Below are 20,951 nucleotides of genomic sequence, written 5' to 3' on the forward strand. Positions count from 1 at the left end.
ACCTCCCACCGCACACGGCCCCCAGTGCAAACAATAGACTTTGAGAAGACCCGGTAGAAGAAATAGGACTTTAATGAAGGCTATTTCCCTTTGGTATAAGTGAGACCGTGAAAACATTCAAAAAAGGATGGCCATGATTGAAACATTCGACCCTCCCTTATCCCCAAGCCTCCAGACCCGAGCCAGACCAGCTTCTCTGTCTGGCCAGCATCTATGGGCCACACACACAGGCCCATTGTAGAAGGTACCCCACATGACATAGCAACAATACTATCACTCTGCTTCCCAGCCTAGCCATAAGAGGCCCAAGTTTTCTTCCTAGTCCTAGGGTGAAACTGATTTGTCCCAGGTTTCTCCTCTAAAATAAAACGATAATGCTGCCAGTTCAGGCTATGGTGAGAAAAATGACAATCATTGTAAAAGGGGCTCCAAAAAGTCAGGTGTATAAATGTAATCTATTATCATTTTGTGCTCAAAAATAAGCCATGGAAAATAAAAGTATATCTACAGCCCTAACACATAGGCATATGAAATGAAACGAATGCTGTTCCCATTCTACAGATAGTATTCAGATTGTCTACTGCTTTAGTCTCTAGGCCCCTGTGCTGGCCTCCACAAAACTCACCTTGGAGTTAAGGGTAGAAAAGGCCCAAATTCATTCATTTACCGCCCCAGAGACAGTGAGGGCTACAGGAGGTAGGGCTGTAGAGTATAACAGGCATGCAACATGGGAGGGGGTAGGCTTACAAAATGTATATACAGACCCCTTGGGTGAAGGGGGTTCCCCAGCCCAGGAGGCACTGAGCAATGGAGTGGTCCAACTAACCCCAGCTGGGAGGGAGGCTCTGGGGCAATCTCTTAAGAGTTGCATATCCCCAAGGCAAGAGACAGCTGCCACTCCTGCCTTAGTTCTCCCAACCCAATCCCAAAGGGGTACTGAGCAAGGAGAGGACAGGGTCCAAGAAGCCAAAGTGTCAGAACCCCTGTTTTTGAATTCAGGGGCCTGAGAACTCTTTGCATAAAGTATCTGCAGACCTAAGAGATGGTCAAAGGCACAAAGTTTTAACATAGAAGGGGGAGTGTTCAGAGGGGCCAGGGGTATTCTGAAGTCCAGGGGTAGACCAGAGGTGTGATTCATTCCCCTTCTCCAGAAGGGCAATTGCTTCACTGGGCCTATCACCACAGGACATTTCCATTAGAAGCACCAGCCTTCTTTGGAAATGGAGTGTCAGGTTGGCACAGGAAAGGCCTAGACAAGGAGGCCACTCTGTACATTAATACTTTGGTGAGGTTTGGGGAGAAACAGGATTCTTCCCCAGGCTCCTGACTCAGTATCCATACTACTCCCTCCTCCTACTCAAGGCCCAGCCCTTAAAACATCCCAAGTGAAGTCCTGAGAGTTAAGGAATAGGGGAAATGAGGCTGGAGGGCATCTCCTGGGAGACAGGCTGGGAAAGATCACAGCTTCCGCTCCACAGGTTGCTGTAGACACAGTTCGCTGCCAGCAGAGATGATGGGCAAGTGATTGTCCATGTGGTAACTGATGAGGTGACTGACACTCTCAAAGCGGTGATCCTTTGTCCGAACCTAGAAAGATGAGAAGAGAGAGTCAATTTAGGTGGGACCAGTCCAATAAGACCTCTGCCATCAAGGTCAACGAAGATGGAACAGTCAAGAAGGCTTAAAGAAGAAATAGAGGGAAGGGATGTCAGCCTTGATCATCTAGGCTTCTCTACAAAGAGAAGCTATTCACAGCTGTGGGAATGAGCAGATCAGTGAAGGATGAACAGCCCAGAAACATGAAGCTGAGGGAAAGTGGAATACTTCCTGATTTGAAGGAAGTTGACATAGCTCAGAAGAGGATACAGTTTAAAAAAAAAAGTGTCAGGTTGGCAGAGGAAAGGCCTAGATAATGAGGCCACTCTGTACATTAATACTTTGGTGAGGTTTTGGGGAAAAACAGGATTCTACCCCAGGCTCCTGACTCAGTATCAATACTATTCCCTTCTTCTACTCAAGGCCCAGCCCATAAAACATCCCAAGTGAGGTCCTGAGAATAGGGGCTGGGAATGTGGCTTAGTGGTAGAGTGCTTTCTACAGTGCATGTTTTTTATTTTTTTTTGGTCCGGTCGTGGGGCCTGAACTCTGGGCCTGGGCGCTGTCCCTCAGCTCTTCAGCTCAAGGCTAGCACTCTACCACTTGAGCCACAGCGCCATATCCGGCTTTTTTTTTTTTTTTTTTTTTGCTTATGTTGTGCTGAGGAATTGAACCCAGGGCTTCAGGCATGCAAGGCAAGGGATCTACCACTAAGCTACCTTTCCAGCTTGTTTACAGTACATGAAGCCCTGGGTTCAATTCCTCAGTACCACATAAACAGAAAAAACCAGAAGTGGGCTGTGGCTCAAGTGATAGAATGCTAGCCTTGAACAAAAGAAGCTCAAGGATGGTGCCCTGGCCCTGAGTTCAAGCCTCAGGACTGGCAAAAAAAAAAAAAAAAAAAAGTATAAGAGGGAGGTTGAGATTGTTGTAGAAAAGAAACCAAGGTAGTATGGACATCAGTGGCTCACGCCCATGATCCTAGCTAGCTACTCAGGACACAGTGTCCAAAAAGAAATGTACTCATTACCTAACTAATGTAATTGTAACCCCTCTGTACATCCCCTCTATAATAACAATTTTTAAATATTTTTTAAAAACAACCAGACTGGCCAGGCGCCGGTGGCTCACGCCTGTAATCCTAGCTACTCAGGAGGCTAAGATCTGAGGATTGAGGTTCAAAGTCAGTCCGTGCAAGGAAAGTCCGTGAGACTCTTATCTCTAATAAACCACTAGAAAACCAGAAGTGGTGCTGTGGCTCAAGCGGCAGAGCGCTCGCCTTGAGCTGAAGAGCACAGAGACAGCTCCCAAGCCCAGAGTTCAAGCCCCATGAACGACAAAAAAAAAAAAAAAAAACCAGCCAGACTGGAGGGGAGTGGTGCTGTGGCTCAAAGTGATAAAGCGTTAGCCTTGAACGAAAAAGCTCAGAGAAGCCAGGGGCCAGTGGCTCATGCCTGTAATTCTAGCTACTCAGAAGGCTGAGATCTGAGGGATCACAGTTCAAAGCAAGCCCAGGCAGGAAAAGTCAGTGAGACTCTTTTTTTTTTTTTTTTTTTTGTCGGCCGTGGGGCTTGAACTCTGGGCCTAGGCGCTGTCCCTCAGCTCTTCAGCTCAAGGCAAGCGCTCTACCACTTGAGCTACAGCGCCACTTCCCCGTGAGACTCTTATCTCCAATAAACCACCAGAAAACCAGAAGTGGTGCTGTGGCTCAAGTGGTAGAGTGCTTGCCTTGAGATGAAGAGTTGAGGGACAGCGCCCAGGGCCAGAGTTCAAGCCCCACGAGTGGCAAAAATAATAATAATAATAATAATAAATAAATAAGTAAAAAGCTCAGGGACAGCATCAGCATCCAGGACCTGAGTTCAAGCCCCACAACTGACAAAAAAAAGAAAAAAAACAAACAGACTGAAGACATAGCTTACACAGTAGATAGCCAACAGTGAGTAAAAAAGCCAAGCAAGAGTGCAAAGCCCTGAATTCAAGTCCTGGTACTTTTTTTTTTTTTTTGTCGGTCGTGGGGCTTGAACTCTGGGCCTGGGCGCTGTCCCTCAGCTCTTCAGCTCAAGGCGAACGCTCTACCACTTGAGCTACAGCGCCACTTCCGGTTTTCTGGTGGTTTATTGGAGATAGGAGTCTCACGGTTTCTCCTGCCCGGGCTGGCTTTGAATTGCGATCCTCAGATCTCAGCCTCCTGAGTAGCTAGGATTACAGGCGTGAGCCACCAGCGCCCGGCTAGTCCTGGTACTTTTCACACAAAAAAGAAACAACCAACCAGGAATCAGTGGTTCAAACCTATAATCCTAGGTACTCAGGAGGCTTGAGATCTAAGGACTGAAATTTGAAGACAGCCAGGGAAGGAAAGTGAGACTCTTTATGTCCAACTAATCACCCAAAAGAAAAGCCTGAAGTGGAGCTGTGGCTCAAGTGGTAGAGATCTAGGCTTGAGACAAAAGCTCAGGGACCTGAATAAGCCCCAGGACTAGCACCAAAAAATAAAACAAAGTAACACCAAAGACACAAAAAAAGGAACAAACAAACAAGGACAGTGAGGAAAAGCTGCTGAGCCCACATCTGGGGAGCTGAGGTGGCTCCAGCTCTTACAAGATGAAACTTGAGAGTATCCAACCTCTGACCAACAGATACTGGGCATCACAGCCTCTCTGTAGTGGTCTCCTCACTTGTCTAAAGGGGCACAGATGGGGTGAGCACCTTCTAAATCTGATGGGTTTAAGGTGTGGGACACTAACACTGGTCATAAAAAAACACAGCTCAGACTCAAAAGATAGGAGAGAAAACAACCTTTAGACTCTTCAGAAGGATGTCACACACCTAAAAGCAGAGGCCTACAGAGCTGCCAGCAAGGAAAAGTTTATAAAGCAATGAGGGAAGGGAGCATCATAAGGGGGTTCTGTCCCTAGCTTTCTGCCACTCTACCCATACTTTAGTCACTTACCACACCCTCAGGGTCTACCAGAAGCAGGTGCTTGGGCTGCCCACTCTGCAGGCCGGTGAGCACATACTGGCCAGGAGTAGTCGTGCTCTCTCGTACCAGGAAGTCCCCATTGAGCTGTAGCAGTGCTTCGGCCTCCCGCCGGCTCAGCTTCCCATGGAACCAGGGTTCCCCTCTAAGCTGCTCAGCCATGGACATGGACTGGGGCGGTGGAGGCACCCGGAGGGCATCTTCAAAGGGTTCTGGGGATATAGAACAAGGGCTAAAACCCAGACCCTCAACAAGGGAGACCAAGACAGAAAGCAGATATACAGGAGAAAAGGAACCAAATAGGAAAATAGGGATATACACCCCCCCCCACATGCGCACACACAAACACAGAGGAACACTCACTCATGTCAAAGAGGTCCCGGGGTGCACTGCCATTAATGGCAGGATTGGGGGGCCCAGTTGCCCCTGCTGCCTGCCGAGCCTTGTCTAGGTTCTGGACGTTGACATAGGAGGGATCATCAAAGAGCTCTCTGCCTGCTGAGGAGAGGGAGACCATATAGTGACTCTTCCCTCCTTTTGTGCCCCTGGCTCTGCCTGTCTCAGCTCCTCCTTTGTACCTGGGCAAGGTGGCGGAGGCAGCATCTGTTTGCGGACTTCAGGGTCTCCCACACAAGGCTGACCTACAGGCTACAGGGATAAAAACCAAATGAGACCAGATGCCATAGTCAGCCACTCCCATCTTAGGCCCAGGCACCACCATCCAAATAACTTACCAGTGTAGCTCCCAGGTGGCTGGGAGTCTGGGCACCGGGTAGAGTGGGTCGGGCAGCCACTGTAGTAGCCCCTTCCCGAAGCCTCATATCCACTATCCCCCCAAGAGGGGGTTCCTTCCCTGGGAAGTCATTATAGTACTGATGATCAGGTGGCTCTTCTTCCTCTTCATCCCATGCTGAACCATCAAATCCAGCCATCCTGTGAAAGACCATATGAAAAAGTGGACACAAATTGGTGGTGACCAGAAGGCCAGGACAGACAAGAGTCAATAGTAAAAAGATTTGACAAGTCTCATCACAACTAAAAGGAGGTAGTACTATAAAACTCTGATAGCCATGCTATCTCCCAAGAGGAATGGGAAATACTATGTAGAATGGAAAGCTTGCCCCAAAACTTCCTCCGGGAAATACAAAGTCCCTCATAGTCCCATTGCATATCCCAAAGGACTTATGTTTCCAATAAAAAAAAAAAATTATGCTTGTTGTGAGGCTTGAACTCAAGGCCTGAATATTATCTCTGAGTTTTGTTTTGTTTCTTTTTTGGTCAGTCATGGGGCTTGAACTTGGGGTGTAGGCACTGTCCCTCAGCTCTTCAGCTCAAGGCTAGCACACTTGAGCCACAGTGCCACTTCCAGTTTTCTGGTAGTTAAACTGGAGGTAAGCATCTCACAGACTTTCCTGCCCGGGCTGGCTTTGAACGGTGATCCTCAGATCTCAGCCTTCTGAGTAACTAAGATTACAGGTATGAGCCACCAGTGCCCAGCTTGTTTCTTTTTTCTTTTGCTCAAGTCTTACACTCTACTATTTGAGTCACAGCTCCACTTCGAGTTGTTTGACACTTAAATGGGGATATGGGTCTTATAGACTTTCCTTCCTGGGCTCACTTTGAACAGTGATCCTCAGATCTCAGCCTCCTGAGTCATAGGATTACAGAAATGAGCCACTGGCACCTGGCCCAAATTCTTTTTTTTTTTTTTTTTTTGGTCCGGTGGTGGGGCCTAAACTCTGGGCCTGGGCGCTGTCCCTCAGCTCTTCAGCTCAAGGCTAGTGCTCTACCACTTGAGCCACAGCGCCACTTCCGGCTTTTTTATTCTGCTTATGTGGTGCTGAGGAATCGAACTCAGGGCCTCATGCATGCAAGGCAAGCGCTCTACCACTGAGCCACCTTCCCAGCCCCTGGCCCAAATTCTTTTTTTTTTCCTTTTTTTTTTTTTTTTGGTCCAGTCGTGGGGCCTGAACTCTGGGACTAGGCGCTGTCCCTCAGCTCTTCAGCTCAAGGCTAGCACTCTACCACTTGAGCCACAGCGCCACTTCCGGCTTTTTTTTCCTGCTTATGTGGTGCTGAGGAATCGAACCCAGGGCCTCAAGCATGCAAGGCGAGCGCTCTACCACTGAGCCACCTTCCCAGCCCCTGGCCCAAATTCTTGATAGCTTCTACAGACAAGAAAACACAGAATAAAGAATGGAAATGTAGGCAAGAATCAGAGACAGACCTGATATATGGAGGCTAGTAATTAAAACTCATCCAGCCAGAGAAAGATATGCCAACAGCTCTACCACAGGCAACAAGAGCAAGAGCTGGCCTTGGCCTCAAAAGGCTTTCCTGATGTACCACAGGAAATGTAAGAATAGCAGGAAGTAGGAAACAGGGCACGTGGTTATTTCCTTCCCTGAGCCACTTGAAGCTAAGCCTACTTTGCAATCCCAGTCTGGGGTCTAAGAGCTGCCCCACACCTTTCCCGTTCTCTTACCTGTCATGGGGGGTGACCAGCTTGGGTGGGTTCCTGAGGTATTGTTTGAAACGTAACTCAAAGGCCTGACCAATGGTGCTGATGACATCCTGGGCAAGCCCTTCAGGACATTCCAGGATATGACAGGCTGGGGACACAGCAGATGGAAGCTGTTAGTGAACTTTGAGGTAATATTGCTGGGAGATTTGGTCAGGAGCCCTCAATCTCCTCAGCAGGAGCCCCTCAACTGCACTCATTAACAACAGGGAAAGTCGACCCAAGCACAGACTCACCCAGTGCTCCCCACTACACCTCACCTCTCTGATTCACAGGGTCTTTGGCAACATAGGCAACATATTCGGCTGTGTCCTGGGATGGAAAGAGCAGAAGAAGCCAGTTAGCTCAATTTTATAGCTCCACCTTACTGCTAACCCTTACAACCAATCCTTTTCAGAGTCCTCAATCCTAGCAACCCCACTTCTGTAGTATTTTCCCAATTCTAGCCCCTTTTTCACCCCTACCCCCCACCCCCGGGCCCTTTACTCTGTTATCCAACTCACCGGGTCCCCGCCGGACGCAAATGAGATAGATTGCATGTGATGGTTGGCAATGATCTGAGGATTAGGGCAGGAGATGGAGAAGGAAGGGAATATAAGTGTCCACATGGGTACCTTCTACTCCTACCCCAGAACCGAGTCTCAGACTCATTCTCTTAGCTTCTAACCCTGTGTCTTCCTCATTTCTTCCTTCTCTATTCTCTTCCTACTCTCTCCCAGCTTTTGGCCTTATCACAGGATCTCCCCCATCAGTTTCTGGCCCCCTTGAAAACCCCTACCAACCTGTTTACAGTCTGCAGCCATGAGGTTGAGGCTACTGGTAGAGACAGTAAGCGTGATTGGCATTCCAGCAAACTTCAGGTTACTCCTCCCCAGGATAGAGCTGAGTGGACGGCTACCAGGCTATGGAAGGGTCCAGAGACTCAGAAGCTGAGGACATCTAATACCAGGAAAGCATACTTCCACCTCTTAACTTCCCCACATGCCCCGCACTTGCAATCCCCCAACCCCTCCATCTCCAGCCCTTTCATCCCCCATCATCCCATCCAGCACATACCTTTCTCCTCCTTGTTGCCCCTTTAGCACCGGGCACAGCCTCACACACCAGAGTGATGGCCTCCCTAGGGAAAAAGGGGTACTAGACTCACAGCTAGCCTCCTACTCAGCTGGGGTGGCCACAGAGCTGGGGGAAGGGAAGGCCAGGCCAGACTCCCAGGGCACTCCAGGCTCTTTGTCGTGGTGGATTGAATTAAGGGCCTTTAATATTTGATGACATTGAGAGCCCGCTTCCTGGCTGATTGGGTTAAGGCCTCAATGGGTATAACCCCACCTCTTTCTAGCTACTAAGTAAATGTCCTGTTCTCTTCCCAAAAGCAGCAATAACCTTCTATCTACTCCTCATTTTCTGGTCCAGCTTCATCCACCAGCTGCTTCTGATACTTTCCTCTTAACCCCTAAGGCTGGATAGGTAAGGAGGCTCTAGGCCAGAGGTGCCTCTTTTCAAAGTCTCTCCTAACTTTCTCTTAATCCTCCTTACCTCCCAAAGAAAAGGCACCACTAGCACCATCACAAAGTGCCCCCACTTTTCTTCACCTTCCCCCAGCCTCATTATCCACAATCCATAACCCCTCCCTACCAACCTTGTGACCTGAGTCCGGGTATTGAAGTCCAAGGCACGCATTGACTGAAGGACCTCCACACAGCCCATGTACTGAGGGGAGAGAAGGGAGAACAAGTCAGCTACCTCCCCCCAACCATTCACAAAGGGCCACAGGTCTTTGCCCTCAGTGGGCCCTAAAGGAAGTACAGTACTCTTCCCACTGCCTGGGGCTAATCCCACAAGTAAAAGACAACAGGATGTGAAAAGGGACAGCTAGGAGGACCTCCTGCTTTGCTGGTGAGAGAATCTGAAAGGCACTGGGTGGGACAAAGTGACAACTCTGGAAAAGGGGAGGAGTCTGGAGGGGAGAATGGAAAAGCCACTCTGCAATGTTTACAGACTTTGATGTGTTAAGCATTGTGCTAAACTGGGGGGGTGGGGAGGAGGAGGGCAGGGAGGGTCCCTAAAACAGGAAGGGGCCTAGACAAATTATCCCAGGCTGGGTTAGGAACTGGAGAAGGGGACAAGGCAGGTTTATGAACTAGGACAATGACACATAGGAACACTAGGGAAGAGCAGGAAGAGAAGGTCCTAGCAAAGCTGGAGGTAGCAAAGGCACTAGAGGGAGGATCTTGGAGGGAGTGGAAGGGAAGATGTTCACTCACCCGAACCAAGTAGGAAACCCCAGGTCCCATGACTTTGTCGTTGGGATGCAGCCAGCCCCGCGTGGGCTTATTGACAAAGCTCCCGTGTCGGGTCCACTCCTCGCCCCCCAGCTGGCCCCCTTCTACCCGAGTCCTGCGCCCGCCGCCTCCACTCAGCTTGTTCATGTCCTGGAGGAGGGGCAGGGGACCTGAGTCCAGCATGGCTGCCCCTTCCCCATCCTGGGCAGCCCTTCCTGGCTCCCCCTTAGGCCCCAGGCGTCCCCCAGCAGGATTGGCCAGCTTCAAGTTGCTCATCCGGGGGAAGAAGGAGCACAGGGTAGTGGGACTATCATCCCCAGGCAGAGAAGGCAGGATGGGCCCCAAGGATGAGGCTGATGGGGAAGGCAGCTCCTCCAGGGGAGTGGACCCTGAGGCCCCCTCCTCCAGCGATGACAGAGACTCATTCCGAAGTGGGTTGTACTTGGGCTTGGGGGGAAGGAGATCCATGGCTGAGATGAAAAGGGGGCTGCAGCCCAGCCTGGCCCCCCTGCCAATTTAGGCAAGGGGGCCAGGCAGGGGGCATCCCCAGGCCCTTAGCTTGGCCTGACCCCTGCAGCTTGAGGGTCACAGAGGTCCCTGGGAGGGCGGAAAACAAGTAGCTTCCACACCCCCAGATCAGATCCAGTCAGTTTCAGACCTCATTCCCAGCCCAACCCAGCTTGCAGCCTCCTCTCCCGACTGAGAAGAGAACAGGCTGGACCCAGAGCTGCCTGGCTCCTCCCAAGGGGCGGGTAATGAAAGAAAGAGACCAATCCCAAGGACAGTGCTGACTCACAGGCTCAGAGGGGCTGGGCCCCCCACTGACCACCCCAACCTAGAATTCCGGCAGCAGAAGAGCTAGCTTAGGCCTCTTTCCCCAGCCCCATACAAACAACTAGAAATCTGGAGTGGAGGAAAGGGAGGGAGAGACGGAAGGATGGAGGAATAGGAAGGAAACGAAGCAGATAAGCAGAGCCCTGGATCAATCCAATCTGGACAAGGGCAGGCAGAAGGGAGCAGGAAGCTAAGGGAGGCTGGGGAGAAATGCAAGAGGAAACAGAGGTAGCTGTGGGTGGAAAAATGGAGAGGATTCAAGAGCTCTGCATTTCCCTTCCTGAAAGGGTTTGACAATTCTCCTGCCCAGGCCACCGCCACCACCACCACCACCATCACCACCATTATAACCATATACTGCCGGATGGTAGCCCCAGGGAGCCAGGGCCATTAGAATGCTCTGCTGCAACAGCTGTGGACTGGAGCTAAGGAAGCCAGGAAGAGAAAGAAGTAGTCCCAGTGGATACAGAGCATGGCCAAAGGAAAGGCAAAGCTAGTGAAATAAGACACATAAAGTCCAACTTGAGGGTATATCAGGGAGCTACCTGGCAAGAACTGGATAAAAAAGACAAGTTGGTAAAGTCCCTATGCATAATGCCTATTAACCAAGGAGCAATGGCCTAGAACTGTTCTGCCTCTCTCCACAGGCCCAGTTAACAAAGCAAGATGTAAATATAAGAAAATGGGGGTCAGAACACTAAGTCTAAGATCAACCTTTTGAACCCGCCAGGTACAATCACACCCCACCTCTTATATAAAACCAGTCACTAAGTCTCACAGCAGTGTCCCTAATACTAGAGGAGGGGTCTGGCTGAGGGGGGGATATGAGAGAATGTAACAGTTCCCAAAGAGAATTGGGAACTACAGGTCCCAAACTGATGAGAAGTCACAAGGCAAATCTGTGTGTCAATAAGGAGGGAAGATGCCAGCCTCTGGTGGCCTGTAATCCTAGCTATTCAGGAGTCTGAGATCAGAGTCAAGGTTCAAAGTCAGCCAGGGCTGGAAAATCTGTGAAACACATATCTCCAATTTTGTGTGCCTGCTGCCTCTGCGTGGTCCCCCGGGATGGATGTGATGGATCTTTTCACAATTAACCACCAAGATCCAGAAAAATGGCACTGTGGCTCAAAGTGATAGAGCACTGGCCTTGGGCAAAAAAGCTCAGAGACAGAGCCCAAGCCCTGAGTTCAAGGCCCATGACCAATTAAAAAAAAAAAAAAGGGGGGGGGATGGAGAATGCAGTATCAAAAGTTGGGGTGAGGTGGCACATGATTAGTAATAAATCCAAACCCATCCCACAGTTTCCTGCCACAGTTCTGCTTAAGAAGCATTAAGGAAGTTAGGAAGGGACTGAAATACAATAAGTACATCTTTGAATAACTCTTAGGTCTATTTCAAAGGATTAAAAAAAAAGCTACTTTGTTTTTGGTCAGTTGTGGGGCTTGAACTCTGGGCCTGGGCACTGTCCCTCACCTCTTCAGCTCAAGCCTAGAGCTCTACTTCTTTTTTTTTTTGTCGGCCGTGGGGCTTGAACTCTGGGTCTGGGCGCTGTCCCTCAGCTCTCCAGCTCAAGGCTAGCGCTCTACCACTTGAGCTACAGCACCACTTCCAGTTTTCTGGTGGTTTATTGCAGATCGGAGTCTCACGGTCTCTCCTGCCCGGGCTGGCTTTGAACCGAGATCCTCAGATCTCAGCCTCCTGAGTAGCTAGGATTACAGGCGTGAGCCACCAGCGCCCGGCTAGAGCTCTACTTCTTGAGCCACAGCTTCACTTCTGATTTTCTGAGTGGTTTATTGGAGATAAGAGTCTTATGGGTCTTTCCTGCTTGGGCTGGCTTTGAACCGTGATCCTTAGATCTCAACCTCCTGAGTAGCTAGGATTACAGGCAAGAGCCACAGGTACCCAGCTTAAAAAAATATATTATTTTAGTGATTAAAATACTAGCACTTAAAATGTTTTTCCTGTGTTTATAACTCTTTCACTGTCCCTTATTGTCACAGGAGAGCTTATCACTGAATCCTCCACTCCTCAAGAGGAATTCTGCCATGACCTTACACTCCTAACCACACAAACACACACCAGTACACCTTCCTCTTTAGAGATGGTATGTAGGGGAGTTGAAGCTGGGAATGACCAACGGGTGTGGGTATTTGGGGAGGGGGAGGAAAAGGATGTTTGCCTTAAACTTGCATCAGGAGAAAGCAGATCTGGGACTAGAAGTCCAGGTGATGGGGGTGGGGTGGGGAAGGGGAGAGGCTGCACGTTGCTACACAGCCCAGCAGGGAGGAGGCTAGAGCTGCAAGAAGTAGCAGGAAATGGTGAAAGCCTCAGGAATGTGTCCTGCAGGGAAAGCTCCACAAATGCAACCAGAATGGACTAAAGCCCTTGGGGGGGGGGGGGAGAGGAGAGTGGGGAAGAACCAGAGAAGGGGGACTTAAAAAAAAAAACAGCAACAAACAAACAAAAAAAAAGAACACTAATCCCTACTCCAAACCAGCCATTTCCTGGTGATAGAAAATTTTTGCTTCCATTATACAGACAACACATCAACAAATCCACTGCCCGTAACTAGGCATGGTCAGGTACGACCTGCAGCTGTTTCTGGAGTGGAGTCGGTAACCAGAAGGAAAATTGTGACAGTGGAGTGGGGAATCTCTGAGCAGTCTTTTTCCCACCCCAGATCCCAAGTTCAGCCCCCTTCCAAGTTGGTCACCCTAGGAGGGTAGGAGAGAAGAAAACCGCTGTCTCTAAATTCTCCTTTTTCACAGCCAGACACAGGCACTAGGGACTTCCCATTTGGTGAAGCCTAAGAGCTCAGGAAAACTGAGCGCGAGGCCCAAATAAGAGACAGGACAGGGAAGTATCAGCAGGTGGAGGGAGTATCCGGGATTGAAGACCAGGGTCGGGTGGTGACCTGGGACCCACGGCAATAAATCTCCTCAGGGGGCGTGGTCCCCCACAAAGCCTGCTTCAGACTTCCAAGACCCGCGTTGGGACAATCCGACGTGGATGGCGGAAGGGGCGGGGTCCCCAGAGGAGGCGGAACCCCTAGAGAGGCGTAACTTCAACTAAGTCATTCGTTCTTTCTGGAGACTGGTTTGGCCCTTTGGGAAGATACGTTTTTCACAGAAGTTAGCGGAGAATCCCGGTGAAGAGGAGTTTTGGAGAACTGGACCGACTAATGAAGGGTTTCTTATAGTGGGGCCTGGGAGCATGTCTGGAGGTGGGACTTCCAGGAAAGCTAGGCGATAGGGTGTGGTCGCGACAGCAAAAGATAAGTCGGGGTTCGGGGAGCCCCCTATAGTAGGGAGGTGGGACTTCCGGAGGGGGGGTCGTAGAGGCGGGACTTATAAATGAAGACCGGAAGTAGGGTCCCGAGAGAGGGGTTCCGGGGTGGAGGAGTGGGTCACCTAAGGAAGAAAAAAAATCGAGACTCACCAGGGCCTCATGGAGTCTCCGCACCGCACCGCGGGCCAATCTTGTTCCGTATTACGCCAGTGCCTGCCTCATTCGCTGTTCCAACTTTCTTCCTGGCCCGGGCCTCCCCGGAGAAACTTTATTCCACTCACTTCCGGCCTTACTAACCCCCTGACCCTCTACCTCACGGTCCCTCCTTCACCCTGCCCACTTTTCTCACTCAGCCAATGACAGCGCAAGTACGAGCCAAGGAGTCGAGACAGCCAATAAGAGGCCTGAGTTTGACCCAAAGCTGTGTTCTTAAGAAACGTCAGAACTGCACGCCAATAAGAACTTGAGGAGAAGCAACTCTAAGCCAATCAAAGGCTTAAGGTTGGAGTTGTCTCGCCTTAGGCCAAAAGGACCAATAGGAAGTGCAGGCGGTGTGTTTGAAAGCGAGGCCAAAGAGGGTGGGAGCGCGTGCTGTCGGGAGTTGTTTGGAGGTTGGGAGCTCGCGGCTGGAAATTCGCTGGTGGAGCGGTCATGTCGCATAAACAAATTTACTATTCGGATAAATACGACGATGAGGAGTTCGAATACCGGTTAGTGCCCGCGCGGGGGCTGTAGCGTGGTCGGCAGCTTTGACTATAAGGGCACGAAGAGATACTGGGGCCGGTGGGGGGGGGGCGGGGATGGGCGCGTACACTTCGCGCATGCGCAGGAAGTTAACGGGAGGGGCGTGAGACTGGTTGCAAGCCTTACTCGCCTGTGCGAGTGTTGGGAGGTGTGGTAAAAACAATGAAAGGGGCCGGGCGCTGGTGGCTCACGCCTGTAATCCTAGCTACTCAGGAGGCTGAGATCTGAGGATCGCGGTTCAAAGCCAGCCCGGGTAGGAGAGACCATGAGACTCCTATCTCCAATAAACCACCAGAAAACCGGAAGTGGTGCTGTGGCTCAAGTGGTAGAGCGCTAGCCTTGAGCTGAAGAGCTGAGGTACAGTGCCCAGGCCCAGAGTTCAAGCCCCACGACCGACCAAAAAAAAAAAAAAAAAAACAATGAAAGGGGATGTGGAGTGAGCCCTTTAATAGTACCACGGTTGACCGTCTTCACCTTGGTGGCTTCTGGATTATTCTCACAACTTTAAATTTCCCTTCGGAAGCCGGGCGCCGTGGCTCACGCCTGTAATCCTAGCTACTGAGGATCCCGGTTCGAAGCCAGCCCGGGCAGAAAGGTCCCTGGGCCTCTTTATCACCAATAAACTACTCAATAAAACTGGAAGTGGCGCTGTAACTAAAGTGGTAGAGCGCTCGCCTTGAGCAAAAGAAGATTAGGGGTAGCGCCAAGGCCCAGAGTTCGAGCCCCGCGACCGGTAAAATAAAATAAGTTTCCCTTTGGGAAACTTGTATCACTCTAATCCTTTAAAGACACCTGAAGAAGGCAAAAGTGGACCTAGAATTTTCCCAATGTCCTCAATACTAGGGGAGTTTTGAAAGAGCTTAAGTGTGGCTTATTGGAAAGACAGGAACATAAGACAAAAACTTAATTGTGGTCCTTGTGGATAACCTTCAGATACTTGAAAGTGATGGAGTGCTTAGGTTTCTGCAAGTCACAAACTTAAAAATATGTGAAAGGTAACAGACTCAACGTGACAACACATGCTGTTTACTAAACCTATGGACGGGATGTGATGGGAGTCCACTGGACTTTGGGGGGATAAAGGTTAGGGGAAACCCCCTAGGGAAGATTGCCTGAAATGATACTGAAATGGTTTGGAAAATACATCTCCTAAGGATTGTGAAGAAAATCCTTGTACTGGATGCAATGTTTGGTTTTGATAAATTCTTTTTTTATTTTTTCCCTTGGTTTAATTTATTTTCCCCCTGTTTTTCTTACTAGTGCCAATTAGTTGTTCAAAGGGGGTTATTTTGATAGAGACATATGTGTACACTGTGTACCGTGATTAGATTCACCCATTCCATGGATTTGATAAGTTCTAGATCCATAATAATTCTATACTGGAAAATGAGAGAATGCAAAGGATTCTACAAATACTGCATTACAGTAATCTGTACTAATTGTAATACTTCAGGCAACTTCTGGTTTGTTTTTTGTTCACTTGGAGAATTGTGTTTCTTTACCCAGCCTAGTTAAAGATTTGGGGCACTTAGCAAAAGTTGGTGTGTGTTGACAAAAACATAACTTTTATCTGCCTTGAACCTAATTAACTTTCTCACCTTCAGCTGTTTTTCTCTACATTGGTACTACTAATTAAAAGTATATGCTTGAGCTGGGAATGTGGCTTAGTGGTAGAGTGCTTGCCTTGCATACATGAAGCCCTTGGTTCAATTCCTCTACCACATAAACAGAAAAGGCCAGAAGTGGTGCTGTGGCTCAAGTGGTAGAGTGCTAGTCTTGAGAAAAAGAAGCTCAGGGACAATGCTCAGACCCTGAGTTCAAGTCCCAGGACTGGACCAAAAAAAAAAAAAACCCCACAAACAAACAATCTGCTTATCCTACTTTACATACACAATTGCCATGTTCCTAAAAGTAGTAAAAAAAAAAAAAAGGGCTGGGAAGGTGGCTTAGTGGTAGAGTGCTTGCCTTGCATGCATGAGGCCCTGAGTTTGACTCCTCAACACCACATAAGCAGAAAAAGCCAGAAGTGGTGCTATGGCTCCAGTGGTAGAGTGCTTGCCTTGAGCTGAAGGGCTGAGGGACAGCACCCAATGCTGAGTTCAGGCCCCACAACCAACAAAGAGAAAGAGAGAGAGAGAGCTCTTTCATTTTTGTAATGAAGCCAAATTTGGTGTCAGGGGGCTTGTTAGAGATTGTAAACTATTTTCATACATTTAGACCAGAATTATCTCAGGGGCTAGAGAGACCTCTTGTCAATAGCACAGAGGGAACATTTAGTACATTTTCTCTGAGTATGATAAAGTCTTATCTGGTGTAGTCTGATTCAAGTCAGAGTAGTAATTTCTTTGCCATTAGCCTTTGTTTAGAAAGCATGGAATTTTCCAAGTCTCATGCAACATCCCTTCTGAGTGAGTTAGGAAGATTAGGTCAGTATTCCTTAGGACGACTGAAATTACGCTAAAAAAAAACTGTCTTTCTGGCTGGGAAGGTGGCTCAGTGGTAGAGTGCTTGCCTCGTATGCATGAGGCCCTGGGTTCGATTGCTCAGTACCACATAAGCAGAAAAAAAGCCGGAAGTGGCGCTGTGGCTTAAGTGGTAATGCTTTTGCCTTGAGCTGAAGAGCTGAGGGATAGTGCCCAGGCCCAGAGTTCAGGCCCCATGACTGACAAAAAAAAAAAAGGACTTTCTACAAAATAACTTGTTCCTTCCTTCCCAATCTATTTAAAACTAACTTTTACCTGTTATCTCTCTGCTCTGTGGGGCTTCCATTGTATTGTGGGTAGTCAACCAGAAAACTAGAGCCCATAATATCAGAAAATACATAGCAACAGTGTCTGGGTTTAGATGTTAGTATCTGCTTGAATTATTCCTAATTTTGTGAACATTTACATGTATTTCTAGCTGTTTCCATCCCACATGTACTTCCTGACATCAAAAACCAGTTTATCTTTTCTATCCTTGTCTTTGTATACAAGTATTTGCCTAACTGGGGCTGGGAAGGTGGCTCAGTGGTAGAGCGCTTGCCTTGCCTGGGTTCGATTCCTCAGCACCACATAAGCAGAAAAAAAAAGCCGGAAGTGGCACTGTGGCTAGCCTTGAGCTGAAGAGCTGAGGGACAGGGCCCAGACTCAGAGTTCAGGCCCACGACCAGACCCCCCCAAAAAAACACAAAAAACGAGTGCCTAACAGACTGTACCCAGTTCTGACACATTCCTCACCTTACCATTTTTCTGTTACAGGCATGTCATGTTACCCAAGGACATAGCCAAACTTGTCCCTAAAACCCATTTGATGTCTGAATCTGAATGGAGGAATCTTGGCGTTCAACAGAGTCAGGGATGGGTTCATTATATGATCCATGAACCAGGTCAGTGCAATGGCTAAAAGCAACTAACCATGTAGACTGCTATACTGAGGGACTAAAGGAATAAGAATGCATAACCTAAAGCAGTAGGAATATAGGGAATGGTTTACTAGGTCCTTGAATAGCGAAAAAACAGAAGAGGAAGAGTAAAATAACTAAGAAGATTAGAGACAACTAGTTACTGAAAAGCCTTTAGTCCTAATTCAGTCAGAAGGCACCCTTTAAAGCCACATACCCTGGTTGTGGTCTCTGTTTTGTTTTCCATCAGAAAGCATGTTCTTGGATGTATTCCAGATAAGCAGAGGAAATTATATTTCTTGATAAGATACCAGACACCCACCTGCCAGGCAAAACTAATAAAGGACACCCCAAGGCTGTACAAACATAAAAAAAGAATTGATATTAACAATTCTGTGCTTGGCAGACAGGCCAGACTTCTGGGTCTGCTTCTAAGGCCATATGGTTACATCTTAATTTAGTTAGAAAGATCTGAATGGGTGATAGCTGGGCGGTGGTGGTGGAATACATTACAGTTGTGCATAGAATGGTGTGAGCTTGTTTCTTAGAATTTACTTGCTCTTCCAGAACCTCATATCTTGCTGTTCCGGAGGCCACTACCCAACAAGCCAAAGAAATGAAGCTGGAGAACCATTTCCAACCTCAACTTTACACAGCCTGTCCTTTCTAACATCTTTCTCATAGCGTGAATATGTTGCTTTCTTATTTCTCACTTTGATATTTAAAGGATGTTTGATACACTGTTTGAATGTGCTGGAAACTGCTTTGCTTCTTGAGTAGAGCCACTACCACAGCCCTACCAGAGGAGTGCTTTGTGGGCTTCAAGCTCAGCTAAGTGGGATCTCAGAAGTCATGGTGTGCTCTGTATCCACACAGCACTTGACAGAGGGAGGAAGCGTCTTAAGAATCAGACCATGGCTATACCAGGGATTGTGTAAACCCGCTATTTTATTTTTCTCCTACTGGGTATTGTATGTCTGGTGACTTGTGGATTTATCTCTCAATGTATTGAAATTTTCCATTTTATTCAAGAAACCTGTTCTGTGTTTCAAGACTTGATTAAAGAGGAAGTTTTTATAATCTAATTTTGTGATCATAAGGGTGTTTTTCTTATTCTCAGGCTTACAGTCATATTCACCATCGTGGTTCTAATTATATACCCTGCAATTTGATAATGAAAACTTAACTCTTTCCAAATGAGGTTTAAAACAGTCTAGCAACTAGTTTGTTAATTTACTTGAAGCAGATTTGATTGTCAGACCTTCACCGAAATGTATTCCCCTGCAACTGTTAGCATGAGGTAGAGCTTACATTGGGGCAGTCTCATCTCACCAAAACAAATGAACTGTTCTCTATAGTCAATGTAGTTTTCAGTATTTGAAGGGTATACAAAAGTTAAAGGAAGAAGTTGTCAACTAGAGACTGCTTCTTTGCTCCAATTCCTACCCAAGACTCCAGCACACCTGTGACCTGTTCACTGTGCCAATTAATTGGGGAAGTTTTCAGTAGTTAGCAAATTTGGCTGAGCATTTGAATTACAAATTCTGATGTCCATCTGAGCTGGTTGTAGAGATAAACTGGTCTGGAGTGGTCTGATCATGGAATTTTTAAAACAGTAGTTAACAGCATTAAGCTTAAGAGAAAACAAGTGTAAATTAGACTATTTCACCAAGTGCTGATCACCCAGTGCTCACACCTGTAATCCTAGCTGTTTGGGAAGCTGAGAATGGGAAGATCTGTTTTGAGACTAGCCAGACAGAAATATCTGAGACTCCATCTCATGGAGGGAAGTGGCTAGACAGTGTGGTGCATGCCTCTCTTCACAATTATGGGAAGCCTAAAATAGACACGTGCTGAGTGGACGGAAGACCCTATCTCAAGGACAACCTGCACAAACCGGGTCTGGAGGTGTAGCTTCATGGTACAGTGCCTGAGCAAACCCTAGTACTACCAGAAAATTTTCAAAAAAGGACTATCTCACTGATAGTTTGTGTTCTAGGTCAGACACATATGGCTTATGCCTGTAATTGTAGTTACTCTTACCTGGCTGAGATCTAAGGATCTTGGTTTGAAACCAACCAATGGAGCAGACAAATTAACAAGACTCTATCGCCAATTAACCAGCAAAAAACAGAAAGTAAAGGTGTGGCTGGTAAAGTGCCACTTTTATGTGGGAAAGCCAAGCAAGAGCTCAGGCCCTAAGTAAAAAAAAAAAAATTCATACTCTAAAAATACTAATGCTATGGGCTGGGAAGGTGGCTCAGTGGTAGAGTGCTTGCCTTGCATGCATGAGGCCCTGGGTTCAATTCCTCAGCACCACATAAGCAGAAAAAGCAGGAAGTGGTGCTGTGGCTCAAGTGGTAGAGCACTAGCTTTGAGCTGAAGAGCTGAGGGACAGCGCCCAGGCCCAGGGTTCAGGCCCCACGACTGGCAAAAAAAAAAAATTACTAGTGCTAAAGTAGGGGTGTTAAGGGTGTTAATCTCCACACCCCTCATCTTTTTTTGGGGGGGTGGGGGGGGTCCGATCATGAGGCCTGAACTCTTGGCCTGGGTGCTGTCCCTCAGCTCTTTAGCTCAAGGCTAACACTCTACCACTTGAGCCACAGCGCCACTTCCGGCTTTTTTTTCCTGCTTATGTGGTACTGAGGAATCGAACCCAGGGCCTTAAGCATGCAAGGCGAGCGCTCTACCACTGAGCCAACTTCCCAGCCCCACACACCCCTCATCTTCTATCTATTCCTATAATAGTTGTTCAGCTATTATCTTTGGACTAAGAAGCATCACTATCATCTGGAAACTCAGAAATTCAAATTACTGGGGTACTCCATTCCAAACCTATTGAATTTTTGAATTCTAAAGGGATTGGATCTAGCAATATGTTAAACGTTCCAAGTCATTTTTGTGTGTGTTTAAGCTTGAGGACTCAGTAGTAAAAGATTGGAACAGAGTTGACATTTTAGAAGGGGGTGATACCACCTTTGTTACAATAAAGATATTTCACTAGACAAATAGGTATTTTTGGTGTTCCATTGTTTCATTTACCTGATTGGGGTGGGTGATTTTTTTTTTTTTATATTCCAACAGATTTTTTTTTTTTTGTCGGTCGTGGGGCTTGAACTCTGGGCCTGGGCGCTGTCCCTCAGCTCTTCAGCTCAAGGCGAGCGCTCTACCACTTGAGCTACAGCGCCACTTCCATGGGTGATTTTTTTTTATTGTTATTATAAAGGAAATGTACAGAGGGGTTACAGTTACATAAGTCAGGTAAAGAGTACATATCTTTTGGAAATTGTCACCCCTTCCCTCACACCGTTTTTCCCTTCCATC

The 20,951-nt window shown here is 47.9% G+C and overlaps 2 protein-coding genes across 4 annotated transcripts; one reads left to right on the plus strand and one right to left on the minus strand.

The window, feature by feature from the left end:
- Positions 1-54: 54 nt before the first annotated feature.
- On the minus strand, positions 55-13,798 carry LOC138815485 (SHC-transforming protein 1-like). Of its 3 annotated transcripts, XM_070004909.1 has the most exons (13): positions 13,652-13,798; positions 9,362-9,529; positions 8,737-8,807; positions 8,154-8,217; positions 7,880-7,999; positions 7,601-7,654; positions 7,358-7,409; positions 7,062-7,188; positions 5,311-5,509; positions 5,155-5,224; positions 4,940-5,074; positions 4,550-4,788; positions 55-1,587 (listed from the first exon to the last, which is right to left on the minus strand). In XM_070004909.1, exons 2-13 carry the CDS (start codon positions 9,524-9,526, stop codon positions 1,459-1,461), a joined length of 1,425 nt encoding a protein of 474 aa, XP_069861010.1. In that variant the 5' UTR covers positions 9,527-9,529; positions 13,652-13,798; the 3' UTR covers positions 55-1,458. The 3 variants fall into 3 exon arrangements, with proteins under 3 accessions (XP_069861010.1, XP_069861009.1, XP_069861008.1); XM_070004908.1 differs by lacking the exon at positions 13,652-13,798 and having other exon boundaries at positions 4,940-5,071; positions 9,362-10,751; XM_070004907.1 differs by lacking the exon at positions 13,652-13,798 and having other exon boundaries at positions 9,362-10,749.
- A 28-nt stretch (positions 13,799-13,826) lies between these two features.
- LOC138815486 (cyclin-dependent kinases regulatory subunit 1) lies at positions 13,827-18,712 on the plus strand. Its single transcript, XM_070004910.1, has 3 exons — positions 13,827-14,211; positions 17,485-17,612; positions 18,195-18,712. Exons 1-3 carry the CDS (start codon positions 14,153-14,155, stop codon positions 18,245-18,247), a joined length of 240 nt encoding a protein of 79 aa, XP_069861011.1. The 5' UTR covers positions 13,827-14,152; the 3' UTR covers positions 18,248-18,712.
- Positions 18,713-20,951: the final 2,239 nt, after the last annotated feature.

This window comes from Dipodomys merriami, unplaced genomic scaffold, assembly GCF_024711535.1.
Source record: "Dipodomys merriami isolate MVZ:Mamm:240054 unplaced genomic scaffold, mDipMer1.0.p SCAF_644, whole genome shotgun sequence".
In the NCBI taxonomy this organism is placed as follows: domain Eukaryota; kingdom Metazoa; phylum Chordata; class Mammalia; order Rodentia; family Heteromyidae; genus Dipodomys; species Dipodomys merriami.

Bases quoted from the DNA above. Each gene is read 5' to 3' on its own strand.
- LOC138815485 (XM_070004907.1), bottom strand. From the start codon at position 9,847: ATGGATCTCCTTCCCCCCAAGCCCAAGTACAACCCACTTCGGAATGAG. The intron at 8,808-9,361 runs GTGAGTGAACAT...CTCTCCCCTCAG, and splicing joins GGGTTTCCTACTTGGTTCGG to TACATGGGCTGTGTGGAGGT. The intron at 5,075-5,154 runs GTACAAAGGAGG...CCCTCTCCTCAG, and splicing joins GCCTCCGCCACCTTGCCCAG to CAGGCAGAGAGCTCTTTGAT.
- LOC138815486 (XM_070004910.1), top strand. From the start codon at position 14,153: ATGTCGCATAAACAAATTTACTATTCGGATAAATACGACGATGAGGAG. The intron at 14,212-17,484 runs GTTAGTGCCCGC...TTTCTGTTACAG, and splicing joins GATGAGGAGTTCGAATACCG to GCATGTCATGTTACCCAAGG. The intron at 17,613-18,194 runs GTCAGTGCAATG...TTGCTCTTCCAG, and splicing joins TTATATGATCCATGAACCAG to AACCTCATATCTTGCTGTTC.